This window comes from Bombus bifarius, unplaced genomic scaffold (genome assembly GCF_011952205.1).
Source record: "Bombus bifarius isolate JDL3187 unplaced genomic scaffold, Bbif_JDL3187 scf7180000009200, whole genome shotgun sequence".
NCBI lineage: Eukaryota > Metazoa > Arthropoda > Insecta > Hymenoptera > Apidae > Bombus > Bombus bifarius.
In genome coordinates, this window is record NW_022884965.1 from 725,876 (window position 1) to 746,526 (window position 20,651).

Below are 20,651 nucleotides of genomic sequence, written 5' to 3' on the forward strand. Positions count from 1 at the left end.
TTGTATCTTAGACTCCCGTTTCTTCTTTCTAATATCAGTATATATTTTTCTATTTTACGTTCGTATCTAGTTATTTAATGGTTTAGTTAATGGTTAGGGGAAGAAGAGAATTGACAAGAATCTTGGCAGATTTTATTAAAACATAATTGACTATTACACTTAACACAGGAATTATATTATTTTACTTGGCAAAGCATGAAAGATACGACTAGAATAAAATATTTTTCGTGTTTGACGTTCGTCATATACCAAATCGCAAGTAACATCGTTAGCATTACTTAAATATTCTTAAATGTACAAGTGCTCCAAATTTATCAAATACTTCGTTCTGTTTTCCTTTTTTTCTCGATGTCGATTCACGATTAAAGAATGTTACAGTAATACATGAATATCTAAATGAAATCTCGAAATGGATAAATACCGAACGGAAATATATTCTTTGGGAGCACGTACATGTTGACTAGGCATTTCTCTTCGTTAGGTGTAAGTAATTGCGGCGGATTCGGATCATATCTTTTTGGATGCGTCTTCAACCGAAATTCAATAGAAACTTCGTCTCTTACATAAAATTTTTTTTCCGTTTTTTATTTCATTTTACGATGTCGTATAAGTGGTATTTGGTCGTAATATCCTCGTTTTCGGTACCTATTGTACCCGATCTCTTCGACAGAAATCGAAGACCACGTTAGGAAACATCAACAGCGGCTTATGCTTCGTTAATACCTGCAGCGTTCGTTTTTCCCTTACGACAATTTCGCTATTAACTCGTTAGTACTTCGTGCTGCTAGAGTTAGCCATACGATCCATAGTGCACTTGGTTCGCTATTAGACCAGCATGGAACGTAATCGTTCCCTGTCACGCGTCGTACAAAACGAATCGTTCGATCGGCCCTCTTTTTTCAAAACTAACATTACTTAACTTTCGAGAACAAGGCAAGCTTGCTTGTATCCGCATGTGTTGGCGCAGTTCACGCTTATGACCACGTGCAATCATTTCGAGGGCGGACGGCACGTTCGTAATAATCTTTAACGCGCAAGCTGTACGCTCTTAAATCTCGCCTAGACTAGATTTGCTTCGGTTTCTCTGGTTAGTTTTACACACTGCAAAAGCTGCTGGAAATACGTTGAAGTTTATAAACACTCTAATTCGGCTGATCCGCTGTGACTGTAAAGTCTGAATTGTGACTGAAAACCATTGCTTTATTGTACCTTCGAGTTTAGTTTGACTTTTATTCTATCACTCTGAACGATCGCTATAAATACTAAAAGGGTCCGAAATTGACAGGTCCGTTTGGTCGTCACATGTAAGCACAGCACCGCGGATCAGAACGAGTCATGTCTCTATAACATTACGCGATAATTCTCTTGAGTATCGTAAAAACGCGTCTCCTAGTAAAAACATTGAAAAATAAATAACGTGAAATAATATACAATATTTTACAGTAGCGCTTAGTGTTATCCGTGATAGGGCAATTACCACGGAACAGTTGCCGATGTTTTTATTCACTTCCGTAGAAAAAAAAAAACGTAACGTCCCGGAAGTGGGTTGGTCGCATTTCCGATTCATGCGATCCTGGCACAGGATGATCTCGTTACGGGGCTAGATGTTAACGATAATGATCGACGATCGCCTATCGGTAATTAACTATCATCGTCGTTGGTACAATCGTTAGCACGCAATCACCGTTCCGCGGCCCTTTTTCACTCGCTCGAGAAAATCGACGCGTTCACTTTTCAGCCCTTGTAAATATCGTGTGCAACATTATGCACACTTTGGGTTCTCATTTATACACCTCTACTTAAGTTTACCTTGGACTAATCGCTATATTCGATTTACGATCATTTTATGCGTAAAATATCATAAAATACATTCCTCTTTTGTTCGCTATGATCAGGCTCGTCGTTCCGTTCCGGTGTCGATATTCGTGTTTTATTCTTTATCTTAGTAACAAGATCGAGTGTGAAAAGAAATCAGAATCTTTCGGATACCGAATACCCGATACTCGAATAATTGTCATCTATTTGAAGATCAATATTAACAGCAGCTAGTTAATAGAATCTTGGGGTTGGGAAGGGGAACGGCACTAGACGGAACGGCGCGCCATCGATGACTTACGATGACTTTCATACAAATCGTTCGATAGGTACGAGCGACGAAATAAATTTGTAACGAAAAAGCACGGCGGCACTAGTAAGCTTGCACGGACATCATACGCTGCCACGATTTTCTTCTCTTCTCAAAGTTTCTGATATATCGCTAGAATGGTAAAGTATTTCCTCTTCTCTCGCAAGAAGAACTCTGGAACACTGTTCGCTCGTTCGTTCAACAACTATCTATATGTAATTCTTTATAGCTCTAAAATGTAAAAAGTAAGCGTGCGTGTGTTCACCGATCGATGGAAACGCGAAACACCACGGTCTCGATCGGTATGCCAAATTTCACTCGAGTAACATTAAAATACGCGAGAAGCGAGAGAAAGAGAGAGAGAGAGAGAGAGAGAGATAGAGAGAGAAAGGCATTTTAGCCGTTAGTTTTTCTTCTTAACGAGTAACTCGCTGGCTGTTATCGTTGCATTCGACTTGATTATAAACGCGCCTTGTTTCCCACCGTTACCATCGTTCCCTGCTATTTCCTATTTTCCGTCGACGATCGTTTCGGCGAGGCCAATCGAGGCCGATATTACGATTCTCGGCGACGATGCCAGCGAGAATGCAATTACTCGTTCGCTGTCGAGGCGTAACAATTCTTACGACGATGCTTTGCCGCGAACTCCGTTAATTAAAGTGCAGCCTGATTTCTTCGGTCCCGGCGTAATAACGCAACCACCCTTGTCGCAGGCGAAAAGTAGGGCCACAAACGACTCTGTCGACCAATTTCCACCCAATCTCACGATTTTTGCTTTATCCCTGAAGAATAGACGAATCGATCGCTGTTCGTCGTTTCCATCGATTGGTGTTCGACGCACACACCGCACGCACACACGCTGCTCGAAGGGATACAAGGAATACTTTGTACAATACTCTCCTGGAGGCGTCTGACATACGTTTCGACGAACTGTCGCTCGAAAACCGAGAAGCGTCTTTTCACGGTAACATTGCTCCACGTTTGGAACATCGGGCCGTTCATCGAGGCAGATCCGTTCCTGTCGACGAATTAATCGCGAACTGGTTCTTGATAGTTTCGCTTGATTTTGCAAACGAGCGAGAATACGTTGTTACGTTCGATAACATTTCGATGGAATTATATCGGAGGAATTGGACGAGCCAAACAGGTTTTCGAAATCGTCGAAATTCACGTCGCTCCACGCAATTACGTTTCTGCCTCGAAGACATTGGCTGTCGCGTAGGAAGACTCGTTGATCCCGGAAATCCTATTACAAGATCCGGGATCGTCCATGTCGTGCCTTTCTTCCTGCAATCCCGTAAAACGAAATCGTCGCCTCCACGTGGTGTTCTAACGATCCGCACGTGCTTGCGGATAAGGTTTACGACGTCTACCCCGTTTCTTTTTTTCCTCTCTATCCCTTTTCTTACCTGTCGAGTTCTTTCGCCCGGTGCAAACCTCCCGAGCGACAGGAAGTTCGAAAAAAGAAAGGGAAACATGTATTTGCGACTTGCTCTTCTCAAGAAAGATTAAAGGAGATTTTAAAGCGTGAGAACGTCGGAAGACGATGTTGCCGCTTTCTCGACGATGATTCGCGAAAGAAAAATCGATTCGCGTACGTACGTACGCGTTCCGAGTCCCGCTTTAATTTTCGATACGCGTAAATGATGGACGAGCGCAACGCCGATCCCAAGGGAGAAAATTAAAGCTGTTGGGACATACCGCGCGAAATGCCAGGAAAAACATATCTCTGCAAATACAGTTTACACACATGGGACTTAAATTTGATTTGGCCACGATAGTTTTGCCCGTGCCGTTAGTCGGTGCGCCAACGTTTATCGTATTTCTCACATTTTCATGCGGAAACCATGGGAAAGAGAGGAATAACGGGGCAAAAAGAGAATGGCTGGACATTTCCCTCGTTGTTTTCGAACGTCGAATTCAGCTACGATACTTTTTCCGTCCGTGAACACGGTGTTTCCATTGGATGGCGACTCTTGTTTCTTGAGATTCTCCGTTCTTCGTGTTTGCTCTTGGACGATGTCGAACCACTCGACGATGCTCTGCAACGAGAAAGAAGTTCGGATCGATTAAAAGGAGTCTCCGTTCGATGTGTATTCAAGTCGCGCGAAGAAGGAATCGAGTCATCATCGCGACGCGACGTTCTCTGTCTTCAATTTAAGACGGGTGTCGTCGTGGACAGGATAAATTGTAGCTAAAAGAAATTACGCTGGAAGCTAAATTAGCGGTTTTACAGTGATCTCGCCGCGTCTGCGGGTCAATCAAATATTCAACAGTTAAAACAAAACTACCAAGTACTGCGGTGTTGATTCATTTATCCTGCCAAGTCCTCCAGCAATTTCTCATTTCGAACGAAACGGAAGGCAGGCTTCTCTGTTTTCCCTGCAACTTTCTTCCCTTTCGTGGTGTTGTTTCGACGCGGTTGTTACTCTCCCGCTTTTCTCCTTTGTGCTATGGATGAAGCATCGTTCAGAAGGATCCCCCGCAACCCTGCTTCTTCTTTCGTCTACCCTATTTGTATCCCTCCTTCCGTTGCTGGGCGTAGATTCATCTTTATCTCAACGCAGCTCACCCTCGTGGATATTTGGTATAACAGGGCATCACTGTTCTGCTTCTCCTTTCTGCCTTCTCCTCGACAAACGAGAGGCTTAAGGTGGCTAATGGAATCAACCTAGCCAACGATAGTTTACCTTGTCTCTGCTTTAACGAGCGAACCAAATAGAAATTCCATCCCTCTGTTCCGCTATATCTGTTATTCATACTATATATACACTATGCTCATAGTACGATTGGTCTCGCCTCTATTCCTATTATCTTACGTTTAACTAGATAAGAGAGAAAAAGAGAATTCTTACCTTGTTCGGTACGATCAAGGTGGAAGAATGGACGTTGCCGATGTTGTCGGAGAGGACGTAGCTTGGCGTATCAGAAGGACTTCCTGAAAGGCTCAACCTTCCGGAAAGTATGCTCCCCGCAGTGAATTCGAGCAGACTAGTTGACGACGATGCTGAATTATCGACGATCCAGGATGCGGGATGCGCGTGGATGACGTTGGTCGGCGAATTGCTGCTTCATCTCCTGGGGCTCTCCTGTGGCAGCAAGTGGCCGTCGAAATTATTCGTGAGCCGCAAAAGGTACCGGTGATTCCTCCGCTCCCGGACTTTCCGGCCTAATTAGTCCGGTTCTATTAAGTTTATCTGGGGGCATCAGGGTCGCCAAGTTCCTCGGGGAACTGACGCTGTAGGAGGAAAGTTCGGTCAACGGGAGGGAGATAACTCTGGACTAAGTAGCGAATGATTAAGCCTGAATACCGCGGGATCGTATGTTTCCGCTACTCTCGTTCTATCTAGGGTTGATGCTAAGTAACAATTAGACCGTTTTAACCATTCTCCAAAATTGACGATTCTTAAAGACTTTGCTCTCGTACGGTGCTAGTCGTTGAATTCTCATCGGAGAAGGCATCGTAAAATAATGAAAATAGCAAAATAGCGTTAAATGGATACGTAAATGAAGGAGCAGCTACCACGGTTTAGTGTAGGTTAGGTCTCGATCGAATGTATATTTGATTATGTATAGTGCAGATTCCCGTTAGCAGTCGTTACGAACAAGCGGAATCGGTAATAGATGTGGCCGACAAATTTGTTTTTGCCGGCTGGAGAGGGCCGATAATGGTCTTTGCTTCTAATTAGCATGGGCCATTAGGTTTATCTATGAACGTTGAAGTCGTCGAGTTTCGTTCTTGTTGCGGCTGGCAACCAGACGATTTCACGGTTTACCGATGTGTTCTCGTGCAATTATCGGGGGCAACATTCGTGTATTAATACGTGATTACACTCGGCGACGATTAAAAAATAATTGCCGTCCGCTCGCGGCCGCCAATGAAAATGGGAAATTTAATTTTTATCTCGCGTTCGCTTCGAAGGACGCTCGTTACAATTTGTTCCCGTAATTGATTTCGATCGTCACAGAATGGTCGAGGCATGAAACGCGCCTTTATCCACCATTAACAAATTTCCTGATAAAGTTGTTCGCCAATTTTGCTGTTGCTTTCATCGAGCAATTTTTATTGTCATTAATCCTTTACTCGTAATCGTTATTTTTCCTCTTAGGTGGAAGTTCCACGCGTCGAATAACGAGTTTCTCTAACACAATTTCTCTAATACGCGATAGTCAGCACTTGTACCATCTTCGGATTTGTAATTCGGAAGCGTCCTATAGTTGGAGACCGCCGGCTTTGAAGCCAGGCTAAGTTAGCTAGCTGGCTTCCCACACGCTGAATAGTTTGCAAGTCCATTATGACGGTGTTAAGGGTGCGTATCTTGCACACGTTGCACCGCGTATACATATAAATCTCTGGACACTCGGTACGTATAGCTGACGCGGTCGTCTGAAACACTTCGGCCAAGCGATTATTCCGATTATCTCTAGAGCAATTCGTATTTTTCGATTTCCTTTGTTCTATAAATGAATACAATTCCCGGACTCGCAGTTTCTCTAGAATTTTAACAAATTAAATTATTCTATCTGAGTAAACGCGTAAAGGAAAGCGTACACATTCTGGAACTCATTTCTAGACATGGAAAATTTAGCAGCGATTTCTTTGGACGATCGTTGCCAGTTTCTCTTTCTTTCTTCTTTTCTTTCTTCCTTTCTTCCTTCCTTCCTTCCTTCCTTCCTTCCTTCCTTACTCCCTCTTTTTAATACTGATCGTCTCTTTCTATTTTCTCTTTCTCTCTCCCTCTCTCTCTCTATTCCCCTCACTCACTACCTCGTGAAGCGTTCGAGCTGCCTGCGTTTCGAGAGTTCGCCTTTTTTCCAGAGCAGCTTTTTCCCCCCTGATGTAAAGGTTGCCGCGAGTTAGCAAAGAGCTCCGGCGCAGATATCGCGGAGCTCATATCCCTGGGCACTCTTTTCGCTGCGTTTCCCGCCTCTTCCTCCTTTTCCACTGGTGTTCCTTCTCGCAAAACGACCATTCCTCCGCATCCCCCTACTACGTCGCACTATCTAAGGACTCCAGGGAAAGTCGGCTGCATATTACATCGGGATCTACGTTTATTAATCTACGAGTTGCTCTTCCAAAGTCACGGAGATGTGTGAGAATTATCGATGGAAAAAGCGGCACTTCATTTCTCAGTGGTCGAGGCACGTCATGCGAAAATTTCGTTTGCGGTCTCTTTTCGCGGGACAAGGAGGGACAATCGAGTAACTCGAATCGACAGGAATATGGTTGATATCTGGTGCGAGCCCTTTTGTAATTAATTTGACGAGGAGAACGTCGAGCGATTTGTCGATTATCGTCATTTCGTGCCGCTGTCTCCAAAACTCGAAGCAAAATGAAATCTGTCTCTCTATAAGGGCTTCCTTTGACAAAATTCTGGCTTTCTGAATTTCGAGACTCGACAAAGTTTTCATAAGAAGCGGATATGAAATACCAGAAATACTGCAAGGGAATAAAAAGAATTTCTCTCTTCGCGTTTCTTCACGAGTAAGAAGAACATCGCAAACATCGATGCCAGACGAAGGAATATGAGAATAGTAGAAATTGAACGATTAAAACTAGTAAGTATCGACACTCGTATGTAACGTGGTTTAGGTAATATCGGTAAACTGCCGAGGACGCGGCGTGATAAACTTACCTCTGAAAATTGACGGCGTAGCCAGGTACTCGTTGCGGGCACGAAACGAGGCAACGACGAACAGGAGCATAAGATAGAAGATGTAGGAAACGAAGCGGGAAAATGGAAAACGTTGGAGTCCCGAGAAGGATGAGGTGAGAAGGTCGCGAAAGCTCGAGACGTTTGGTCGGGTCGGGGAATGGAGATAGCGCGGGGAAACGTGGAGAGCCCGAGGAGAGTGGAGAAGTCGAGGACGCGTATGTAGGAACCTGAAGGGGTATTGGGAAGGAATGTGGGTGAGGCTACAACAAAACAAAACACGATGAATGTCCCGATGTGCAAGCTGCAAGCACAACAATGTCAGGAAGATCGATGGTTAGTCTTTGTCGAGGTAGCAATGCCGCGAATTACCTGGATAGATAGGTTCGATAACGCGCTTTCCGATAAATTTGCCCGGCGACGTTTAATATTCCGCGACCGGTTCTCTGTTACCGGAAACGCTTTCCCATTTGCTTTACGAAGCGACGCGACACGCGTTTGACTTTATATCCAGGTGATTCGTCGGTCGTTCGATTAAAGATTAGTAGTATTATCAAACGCGTTGTTAAACGAAGATCAGCGCAAGAGCTGTACGCAAGCGACAATTGTTCTCTATCTTACACGGCTAGCAAAGATCGTTAAACGTTAGTTTACAACTGAGACTGTTAATCGTTAATTTACCTTGACAGTGCCGCTAGATGCGCTAGAAGCGGGCGAGCGTCACGTCCTCGGCGAACGAAGAGAACTTATCCATATCTTGAGTTAGCGAGAGCAGAACAGAAACACGATTCCATTAATTCTTACGGACAATTGTTAAATAGACAGGACTTCGCCGATTCATCGTTCGTTCGATTCAGAATCGGTTTGCGCGGGAAAAATGTTCGATCGAAATCGGACAACGGGGACGGATTGTGAATCGAACGAATGAATTGGAGAAGCCGGTGTGACAATACGGCTGAGAAAACGCGAACGCGCGGAAATACATGTGGGAAAGAGTGCGCGTGCGTTTTTGAAAGCGGGAGTGGTCCGGCCTCGTACTACACCGGCGGTCGTCTTACGGGCTCTTTAGGGCTCTTGGTCGACCCTCGAGAAGAGCGAACACGAGAGCTAGCACGGGGTCGAGAAACGGTCATAGTTCTATTTCCGTCCCTCGTGAATCATTCTCGCTTCACTTATCTCTCTTAATGCTGGTATAACGCCGTTATATGGGTCCGTTGAAAGATGCTGCATTCCTGATAAAGCTCCTTCGAGGATGATTTCGTAGGGAGATCGCCTCTAGAAGGACTTTCGCGACGAGAAAGAGAAAACCTTTCCGCTCGTTCGTCTGGTTACGTTCGGCCGCGGTCTCCCGCTGGTGGAAACGACGAAGGCGAACCGAGGCGTACGATATTTCGAGAGTATTCTCGCGCTCGAAACGATCCTCGAGCGTCCTCTGGTCAGTAGACGTTGTAACGATGGAAATTTGACCAGAGAGTCGGTGGTAAACGGTCCGTTGCCAGACGGCCCTAAAACGATAAATTTCTTCACGGTAAAGTTGCTACAACTCTCGGGAATTGCTTTAACGACGTGTACCGATGTCAAAGTTCGCGTTAAAATCCAGCAGCGTTGGGAAGAGTCCGATCGACAAAGTGTCCCGACCAACGAGATAGTGTTTCGCTACGTTTCGCGAAAAGTGATCTCGATATTTCGCGAATCTCCATGAAACGACCAATGGATCTCGTGGCCGTATACTCGTTGATAATTAAGTGGTGCTTCGCGTACGCACGGAGCTTAACCTTGCAATTAGCCCAATTCGTGGCTTAAGCGATATCAATTAGCCAAAAAGTACATGACTACCAGGTCGCGCGTGGCATCCTCTCGTCGGGATTATACCGCGAGCACTGGATCCGCAAGATCGAGATCTCGGTTTGTAGGGCTGGATCGGAACGGTGTTCGATCGGTCGGCAACGTGGTATCCAAGTGCATAACGGAACGATAGCCTCGCCACGGTAATACGTATCAGACTACATTTCACGGTTGATCGAGGCCCAGCCTGGCGCCATAGACAATTTCCCAAAGGGTTCCAGACCGATATAATAGGGTGGCCAAGGCATATACCGTAGCCGCGTAACTCTATCGCATTACCGTTGACCCGAGTAACCAGTAGGCTAGATGCCGGCTCGTTCTCTCGGGGTGAATTCGTCAATAGCTCGTCGATTCTTGATCAAGGCCAACGAGACTGCCTTCGGGATCAATTTTCAAGTTGTACTTCGCGGCACATACGCCGATCTTGCCTCGCTGATCCGCCTTCTTGCCTCTTCCTCGTCTTGAATTCCGTCGCCAATTCCTTTCTTTACTCTCGCAACTATTTCTCAGCTACGACACGAACCATCTCGTTATTTTTTCCTCGTATCGTTTGATTTTTAATACGGTCGAAAAATCAGCGTAACTTTTCCCCCGGAATCTGAACTAGAAAATGAGAGTTGGAGTCACGTTGGCTCGACGAATTCAATCGTTGAAATCGTCGGAGTGTAGATGACAGGAAGATCAGGCGACACGCATGGTCGCTGTCCAGCTGGCTGGCTATGGTCCACCGAATGTCCTCGCAGTCGTTATAGTTTAATGCGCCGGGCAGCCTCGTAATGCGGATTCATTGCCGGGCAAGAGCATCGAGGTGGCTGTTCGCTCGTGTAAACATTGCGTATGCTCAACGACGGTGAACGAGAAATCGTGCGACCGCGTCTATGAACCTCTGTGCGCCACAGCTACAGCCTCCTTATAACCGTGCGCCATTCCCCCGGGGACATATGTCCTTATACCGGCTCCGTGAGCTTTAATGAAAGCCATAAAGCGTTCTCTGGATCGTGCTTGCGGCGCTATAGCTGGCTATACTGGTTTCGGGATGGAATGCGGTTCGTAGCTACGAACATGAAGTTCGAAGCACGCCGTCGCGAGTGGCCGATTAACAATTGAAGCGACGATCTGGATAACGAAGGTGACGCCGAGAACGTACAGCTACCTGCGACCGTGAATCTCCCTCTCATCTTCCCTCGGCTTTCAACTACGCGTCGCTTGGTCGTGGTTTAAGGTTCGTTCTATCGATAACAGAAATGGTATCGTTGTCGATGTATTCGCCGGTTCTCGGTTAACCTAACAGGCTACACGAAGGCGAGGATCGACTCGGTCGGTCCTCGTTCGTCAGAAACGCGCGTCGATGGAACGCGTTGTGGATGACAGTTTTTTTAAATTTAAAAAACCGCTGTCACCAGCGAATCCGGGAAACGAAAAAACGTCGCGTTTAAATCTTTCGATTTCTACGTGTTCGTTGACCGTTTTTTTTCGAGTCGGCGAATATTGCTCTCCGTATTCGGTGGAGGATGAATTTTCGTAATGAATTTTCGGGCGGATCGATCGAGGAGAAAAGGGAACGTAACATCGGCGAAGAATTCTCGGCGTGTTTCGCAAAGAAGGTGAATTCGGGAGAATGAAATTTTGCCGTCGCAAAAATATCTTCACGTGCAATCGAATTCGGCCCTCGAACGTATTAATTTCGATTTAATCGTTACGTTCGATCACGGTCAGTAATACACGGTACGTCCTGTTCACCACAATCATCGAGTTATCGTTGTTTCATCGTCGTTCACGCTGTCGATACGTTCTCTCTTCATACATTTTAATTTACTGACCTTTCATCGTGCGCGCACTTTAATTCGTTCCTTTTGTTTCGCGACCGGATCCATCATCGCTCCCCGTTTTATATCTGCACCGACGTGCATTGTTGTAACCACCCCTTTGACGGTTTTGCTAAGTGAAGTGCACCGGCAACAATTTGTTCGAATTCCCGCTACCACAATGGATACATTTCTGACCGAATACCTGTATTTACGTTCGCTATTACGACATTGGTCGTTAGATTTTTCACGCTGTGAATTAATGCTCGACTCATTAAGAGCGTGCGAATCGTTTAACGCTTAATCTGTAGATGTGTTTAGCATTATGGGAGTCGCTCGAGTTCGAGTCAACGAATCACCGCTTTCTCCCCGTTCCCACCTCTTTCATTACAATTCCAATTTCATTTCTGCCAGTGAAGCTTGAACGTTCGAACCGCCTAATGCGATCTTTCGGGAAATCAAGATCGCGTTTCTCACTCGCGGTGCGAAGCTGTAAACACGAAAATCGATCGCGTTCTTCAGCAACGGTCCCATGCACGCATAAAACGTTACTGCTCGACGATAAATATAAAATATCTTTTTTAGTGATCCTCTGGAACTTAAAGTCGTCGTTAGATATCGTCGAGAGGTACGCGGAAAAATTTATCGAAACAATTGGGTGCAGAGCATTCTAGCCGCGTTTCTTGCGACTGGAAAGTGCTTATCGACCGAGCGAACGTTTGGAAAATCAGATTGTCGAGGCCATGGCGTTTTCACCTTATTGGGACCGGGATACAGATGGAAGGAACCGCTACCATTTCAGCGGCGTATTTGTATTTCGACGCGAACGACACGACGTAAAACGCGAATCGATGGTCTCGCGGTAAATATAAATCCTGCGTCGATCTTACGTATTCGAAAGAATTATAGCCGTTAAGCCGGTGCAAGCGGAACGAACGTAGAGCGAGGAAAATCTCTACTGGGCTGGATTTCATAATTTTGGATTACGATCGTATAATCCTTTTAGCCATTTAGCAGTCTCCGCTGTACGATTGGAATAGATGGACGGACGATACATGCGATATTTATCAGCGACAAGGGTAATAGGAGATGGCGGATGGCAGAGGAGCAGTGTCCCGGAAGGACGCGAGGCAGTTAGAAATCGGTTGTTTGTTCGCGGGATGGTGTCGCGTCGTCGACGTCGTACTCGTATCATGATAGCTGAGCGAACGATCCGGTCTCGTAACGCTTCGATTCGTCGTCGAATGCTCGCATAACCGGCTAGTCTGAAGCCGGATTTTCACGCGAGGACGTCGCTCGTAAAAGCCGGCGCCGTTCTCTCGCATAATCCTGCGGCTACGCTGCTCCCGCCCACGCTTTACGACCGTTTCACCTCTGTACCGGAATGACATAATGCAAAGCGAACCAAGATTTACATCCCATTTGCCTTGCTTTCCGCGATTGTCCGGGGTTAACGGTACTTCCTACTCGTATTTCGGATTTTCTGTCGGCCACCCAGGCTACCCCTTTGTTTTCCGTCCGAGAATTATTTCGTTTCGGGGCTGGTTGCCTCCCCTCCCGGTCACGCTCGCAATTACTGCCGTCCCTCTGGCGGCCTCGCGTTTTTCACAACTGCACGTTGCGCGGCGATATTTTTTTCCGCTACTTGTTGCTCCTTTTTTCGCCGTTCTGCCCGCGTAATTGCGCTTTAACAGTCTCTTGTCGGTATTCCTTCCTTTTTTTTTTTTTTTTTTTCGTCGCCTACTCGCTCGTCCCGTTGTTTCGCGCGCGCTTGCCTCACGCGTTCGGTTTCGGGCTCCGAGCTCCGGGCTCTCTTATCGATGCCACCAGGGACAAAAGGGTGTCGGTGCCCTTGGCGGTCCCTCGTCGGCGAACGATCGCGATGTAACGCTCTCTTGCACCGGAGCCGATTCTCTGTCGAGCGGACGACGACATGCAAAACGAACCAAGATTTGCATCCGAACTGGCTGGTCGCTTTACGCCGCGCCGGCCACCTCTACACGACCGAACGAGTTCTCCCGTTCGATTATGCGAACGTTCGTGTCGTTACGGACGACGTGCATTGCGCGGCATAATTTCACGGATCGCACGTGATGCCTGCAGCCGCGCGAAAATATAACCTGTCATTCCGCTCTTCTTCGTAGCAAACATCGCTTTGCGCATCTTCTGTTTCTTTCTTCTTTCTTCTCTTTTTTTTTCAGCGAACGTCGAGGCATCGAAGAGTGGATTTCGCTGCGATATCGATTAGTCAGTCGCCCGGCGACATCGGGGAAATAACGTTTCGGTGAACAAGGTTTTTTGAAATCCAGTTAGAACGCGAGCACTTTGCCAATTCGTAAATTTAATCTCTCTGACTTGTATTTCTATGCGTTAATAAACGCAGAACAGCGTAACAAGCGGGCCAGCACGTTGCATCCTTTCAATCACGGCTTTAAAACCACTCGAGTTCCAAAATTTTCATTCCATATTTCGTACGACCTCGTTGTTTACCGTTGTATCCTATCGATTCTCTGATACTGTACGCGTTATTTTCCTGTCGTCCTTTCGTTTGTTCGTTGCACCTATTCCAACGATTCGGTGTAATCGTTTAGCGTGAACTGTAGCCGTCGAAAAGCTTTTTCTACCTTTTCGGAACTCGTTTCCGAATTATCGCCTGGATGGTTTTCTGCGTCGCACCAAAGTCATCGAACCGTTCTCCTTCGGTTGGACAACCTTCTCGCTATTAATAGGTTCCTCCCAATAACACGCGCGACAGATTAGAATTAAGAATCGTTCACGGTCTCTTCAAGGTTCTTCTATCTTTAAAAGAATCGCTTTCTTCACGCGTCCGTCCTCCCCCGTCTTCTTTTCCACCGCGATCGTTTTTTCGCCAACATGCACCTGTTTCTCGCTCGAAGGCAACAGTGGAAACGTATCGTTGAATTTCAAACCGCAATTCGAGAACAGAATCCGGACGATTCCGTTACCCGATTATTTTCCTTGGAAAATCGGGGTTTCCATTGAAAATAGCGAAATCGATGTGTCAACGATTGCCTCGCGTCCCTCGATAATCGGCAGTTTTCGTTCGCGGTCGAGGATCGTCGGGAAAACAGTTGCTGATATTTTTCACCGGTCAACGAGAATATGGAACAAAAAGATCGCTGTTTCGATTACGTTGAAAAAATGAGGCGCGCTGTTTTCAATTATAAAAACATCGTTCCGGGGGCAGTTGTTTGTTCAGTCGCAAAAAAGGAAAATATTTAATCGACCCTCCAGCGAATTTTCGAAATTCGTATTAAAATCAACGTATTTCTTGTTCCGCTGTTTTCTCTCTGTCTTTCTGCCTGCCTCTTCCGAATAATCGCGTTACTGGTGTTTCACGACCGGGCATCCCCTGTTCGAAAGTATCGATCGGTCCGTCGATGAATTATTAACAACGCAGCAGGCTGCGTCAACTCCATTCGTAATAAATCGCGAGCATGCAAGAAGATCAGGTGAGATTCGTCTGGCGCGAAATTTCTATCGGTCGGCAAATTTTTCAAATCCTGGATCATTTCGCGCAGTCTCCGTACAAACAAATAACCGACTATCTAGTCTTGGTTTTTTCAAAGGTTTATCGCGACCACGGAGAATTTTTATAACAGCGTGGCTCGTTCTAAAAAAGATACGCCACGATAATTCCGATTCGGTGAAAAACCTGATACCGTTTCCAACATCTTTTTGAAGCGCTGCTTTTAACGACTTTCACTTTCCTTTTTTTTTTTTTTTTTTCTATCCGTACGTCGATGACAACGTGAACGGTTCTTGTTCGATTGTCCGGCAGATTTTTTTCCAACACGTTACTTTATAGGATTACCTGTGTGTCGCACGATACGTTTCCAATAAACGAATTAGAGATCTTGAACAAGGGATCGTTTCCTTTTTTCTCTCTCATTTTTACTTCAACTCTCGGATAAAACACTGCGATATTTTTCGGTGGTGTTCGCCTCGAACGTTTACTATCAAAGCATCGTTAGCTAGCGGTCTCTTAGCAAGCTCGAGGTATGCTGTTGGTTCTCACGCGCTCCATACGTCAACCGTGTTAATGCAAATACAGCCCAGCACTACGAATAACAAGGTGCAATGTTACAGTTGGCGAACAAACTTCACTTGAGTTTTGAAACGGTGCAAAGTTCACCTCTGATGCGGAATTAACCCTTAGTAATCGTCGTTACGGGTAATAGCGGTACGTGTAATCCAATTGCGCCGAGTTGTTGCAGCTTAGATCGTGCAAGTCGTCCAGGTTGTTTTTTTATCTATGGTAAAAACGTTGCCGCAAGCCACTGCGTGGCTCGTTAGCCAACGTTCAGCGTCGAATTTTGAATCGTCGCACCGACGAAATCACGCTCGGACCTAATTTGACAGGGAACACGGGGGATAGCAGGTAGAGGGAAGGGCGTGGAATGGAAAGCGGCGCGGTGTGACAGGCTATAGGAGTGTCGCATCGGTTAATACAACGAGACTAATGAGTCGGACGCATCGAGTCTCGGAATTCGTACACTCGGCTTTCGTTTCGGATACGGTCGCTCGAATTCACCTCTAATTAAGGCGTTAATGAAGAGCCTCGGGGAGAGTCCGATGATCACTTTCCTCTTTTAGTTGAACCCTTCGTGACTTTCCTGCTCGGCGACCACCCTCAGCAACGGGCATTCGAGGAAGGGCGGTCGATTGTCGAGCGGGAATTAATCCTACGCGCGATGAGCGATGCCTGGAAAGCACGGCTATGCACACGCATCCGCTATTGTGCGCTGGCGGCTTGCCCGTTAATTAAATCATACCTAAATAGGGAGCTTTGTTTTCCCTCTACGAAATTTCCAGAGATAAACTAACCGCGACACAGTTTGATGCTCTGATCTTGGTGGTTTGAGCGTTTTCACGGACCCTTCTCTCGTGCTAATGTCAGCAGGAGAACGATGGATCGAAAAGTGGCAAATTTTGACCTCTTCGGGCACTTAAAATTCTAACGGGGCATCGTTCTGTAAATTCTAGGATATCGTAAAAGTATAATCATTTGTGACAAATTCGTCGAGAATGTTATAAAAAATGTAGATGAATTTAACGATGCACCGAAAAACAAATCAGAACTCTCTCGCTTTAAACGATCGTAACTTGGAAATTAAAATTCCAACACTGTTTTGTAAAGAGAAGTCAATATAGTTTATATCGTATGTAAAATCATATTATTCAAATTGGTAATTGATAACGATAAAATGCGAGAAATTGCGGTAAAGTATTAAGATGCAAATATGTTCTTGATTATAAATGTAACTTCTAGAATAAGATGTAAGCTATTGAATACGAAATATACTTCGTCCTCTTATACTTCATCCTCCTCTTCTTCAGAGGTCCACCTCTTTCCTCCGGAAAAATATCGATTGTACTCTTAATTAATTTAACCTGAACGCTTATAGAATGATATTTTAAGCGTCTGACAGATTAGCAGCTTTTAATTTCTTCTTTTTAGATGAAGACTCAAAAATAGCTACGTCTGTTTTCCTTTAAAGTTTAACGTACGCTTTCGTCGATGAATAAGGACGCTTTCCAACGGCCCCTTTTTCACACGCATCGATATAGCAGCAGTCGTCTCGTGTAGTTTTTCGGAGGTCCTTAATCGTAAACTCGTCGAGCTATGAACATTTGGACACCGTTAAATTTCGATTATCGACGAAGGCCTCGGGGGAAGACGAACGAGGACGGCAATCGATTCTCTTTTACCGATTTACCACGACAATACAGCCACCCCTTTGCAGTCCAGCCAGCTTACCACTCGCCGCCCTTTTCTGTGTTTGTTCGTGGAATATACGAAAGGAGGACAGAACGAACGTCCTCGCGTATTGAAAATTCCCTGTGATTGGGCGCAATTGATGAGACTATGGTATTGCGGACTACCTAGTCGCTACCGTTTGTGATTTCAGTTCGTATTACCGGTAGGCTAATGTACGCGCAAACGCAACGCGAATCTGTCGGATTAGTCGCTCGTGACTATCGATAATACTAATTTTCGATTCTCGTTCCTCGGACCATTCGGTCCGTCTGTTTCTGATTATGTCCCCGAGGATTATCTAGGATTACTTCTAGTTCTCCGAAGCCGCATCTTCGTTTAAATTATGGAATTTTGACGCGTTACGCGCAGCCTCGCTATCCCTCAACTGTTCGATATTTCTTCCATTTTCATTTTCGTTTTCCATTTGTTGCATTCTGTTACTCTCGAAGCCGAAAAAGAAGAGCAAGGTATCATTGTTGAAGTTCATTTAGACGATTGAAAACAATGAAGTTATTTCAGGTAGGCTGCGTATTGTATCGTATAAGAGTAAAAATATCTGGAGAATATTTAAAATCCAATTTAAAGAGAAGCTGCCGGTTCGCCGTATTGTGAAAGAAATCCGCAGCTGTTTTTCCAATAAAGCCGAACTTCGTTTCTCCGAGTTCGAGCAGCTTCTCGCAATCTTTCCAACGGTATTGTGCCATCCTCGGTTCTATCGCGAACCAGTTTCTCCTTCTTCGCGTCGCACAATGCCTGACCGTTGTCTCCGGGCTAGAGGTCGATTTAAAACCGTGATTTCTGCGCGGCAAATCGATACCGTTTATCTCGACAATTCCCAACCGGAAAATACAATCGAAACAATTTTTACTCGGCTCTCGTACCGCTGTATTCCACCAAGTTTCCACAAATTGTTTAAGAAATCTCTTATCGAGGGATTAGTGCACTTTCCCAAGACCGACGGGAATCGAATTTCTTTTATTTCTCTATCGCGATATCTCGTTCTTTCTAGATGTGCTTACGTCTATAGTTTCCACGATCCCGTGCATTACGATGATCGTCACGTTTACACACTTCGAAAGATCCCAATTAAACGCATACGTAGATCAACAGCGTGTTCGTGCCTGGATGCGCGATCGCGTTCTCTGGACAGTCCGTTTGGAAATCACGTACTCAGCTCCCGATGGCAGGAGAACGTCAACGCGCGATATCTCTTGGGAAGAACAGGACGTTGACGTATGAATTTTGGCTTGATCACGACGTTTTGCAAATAAAGTTAGACCGGTTCGGTGCGGTTCGGTTTTTAACGTATAATAATAGCGGTTCTGCTCCACTATTGGGAATCGTAACATCGCGTACGACGAAGTAGTCACCGGGGAAAGAGTGATCTCCGGGCGGTAATTAACGAGCGGTCTTCGCAGTCTTCTATTTCCCGGGAATGCGCGTTGTTTTGTTTTCTCTCGAGTTTACCGATTCATTATTTTCCCACCGCACCGCGTGATGGATCCCTTCTCGATAATTAGCATCGCGATTAATCACCGCGTTGTCCGGCACGACAGCGTTTGTTAAAGTTCATCCTTGAACCGCGCTTGAATTTTTCCGCACCGATCGTGAACGACAAGCAGCGGCTGGTTCTTTGGCGGCGAAACACTTGTCGCGTTTCGTGACCTTTGTTCCTGACGAAAAAGCAGCGAGGAAACGGCAGTGTGCGGCAATCATGAAAATCGAATGAATTTCCAGGCAGGGGCTGGCGGTCGCGCAAGAAGCAATTTCTCTTTCGGTACATGCACAAGACAGGTTTAATACATCTCGGGCGGTAGATATTCATACGTTTTACTTCACTCGGCGAGCGTTGGTCGCTTTTTTCGCGAAAATCGGCACCGTCAACAGCAGAGCGGCGAGCCTCATCGTCGTCGAAGAAACGCGAGAAAAATAAGTTTCGCCAGAAATAAAGCAGACGATAAAAATCGCTTGCGAAAATAAAAGCTAACCACGGCCGATTTACTTTGGGGGCTGATTTTCGCGTGGAAAGTTCTCCGTGCAACGAAGAAAAGACAGATTCTCTGGCCATGTTTTTTTCTTTCCTCGTCTTGAACCGGGACGACGCGAATCGCGGTTAGCAAATATCCCAGAACCAACCGCGGTTCGATTCGTATTTCTATTTCGGTAATCGCATCCGAGGCGCGGCGCGAACTTAAGCTCGTCCCGAGCTGCATTCTCTCCCAACGAATGAATTAAATTTATCGCCCATTAAAATAATCCGAATCGGTTAAATGCGATTATTTCCTTTAAGCAGGAAGCTTCCTTTAACCGAGATTCATATTAAATTTAAAGCGATCCCTATTGCGGCGAGTGCTTGATTATATTTCACAAGGGGTAATCCAGTAAATCATTTCTATTTTCGAGCGTCTGCCAGAGCGACGTTGTACATTAATTTATAGTCCGTCGGCTTGGCCAACTTATTCATGAATTATCACACTTTTAAACGAATTTTCCCGAAGTAACAGGTTGGCTCGGTTCGCCTCGGCTCGATTCGACTAGGCGTTGATCACGCGGAAACTTTTCCTTGTTCGATACATACAGCGCGAAATGCAATATCACGCGGTATCACCGTATTCCGATACCGAGCGTAACGCCGTTTTCAATCTTCCATGGTGTAGCCAGTGATCTTCCAATCTTTCCGAAGGAAAGTTACGTTCAAAGCAGCAAGTTCGATTAAGTGAAGCGGTTACGAGAATCGACGTGGTTGCGTAGTTCGTGTTTTATGGACGTTGCTTCTTTTACGACGGATCTTTTCGCGCAATCGCGTTAACACGCACGCGAAACGACGCTTTCCAGCGAATTGTTTCGTTTTTCTCTGTTTTTCGTACCTTTCTGCTTTTCACCGCGCGTTGTCCTCGCGCATCGGATCGGTCCTTCTGATTGTAGCACGGTTCTTTGACGATTTCGAAATGAAAACGCAACGTCGCGCTTCAGCTCGGACGTTGTTTATCGTTTCTCGTCCTTGGTCGGAAACAGGCGGAAAGCTATTTTCACGGGGGAAGAAAAGTGACTCGTCTCGAAACGACTCGCTGGAATGCAATAAGAGACTAAAGGCGGCAGACGAGAAACTGTTTGCTAGCTATGAAAATTTTCTATTGGCTTTCTTCGAGGGTTCTTTCGTCGCATCGCGACTCCCTCTCGTGCCACGGCCTGACTCCGTCTATCAACTTTCTACGGGAAGAATCTTTTGTTTCGAATCAGTCGTTCCGCGTGCCGGTGCATTTACCTTCCTTTTGTCTCGCAACGAGATTCAACGCCATTGTCGAAAACTTGAAGATCTTGGGACTTAATCGGTGCGATCGTCGTCCATTTAGCTTGTTGCGAGTTCGCTGCGCAAACGAGGCGAAATCGATGGTAACAAAAGAAAATACGTACACCTACCTGCTGGCGCTTAACGGAAA

General features: G+C 45.8%; 1 protein-coding gene across 1 annotated transcript in view; it reads right to left on the minus strand.

Moving 5' to 3' along the window:
* Positions 1-110: 110 nt before the first annotated feature.
* The window catches only part of LOC117214156 (protein vein), a 200,517-nt gene continuing 179,976 nt past the window's right edge, over positions 111-20,651 (minus strand). The window contains exons 6-9 of the mRNA XM_033459995.1: positions 8,461-8,535; positions 7,762-8,083; positions 4,981-5,214; positions 111-4,167 (exon numbers count right to left, since the gene is read on the minus strand). Of these exons, the coding sequence (XP_033315886.1) occupies positions 8,483-8,535 (53 nt within the window). The 3' untranslated portion in view covers positions 111-4,167; positions 4,981-5,214; positions 7,762-8,083; positions 8,461-8,482. The remainder of the gene's footprint in view (positions 4,168-4,980; positions 5,215-7,761; positions 8,084-8,460; positions 8,536-20,651) is intronic.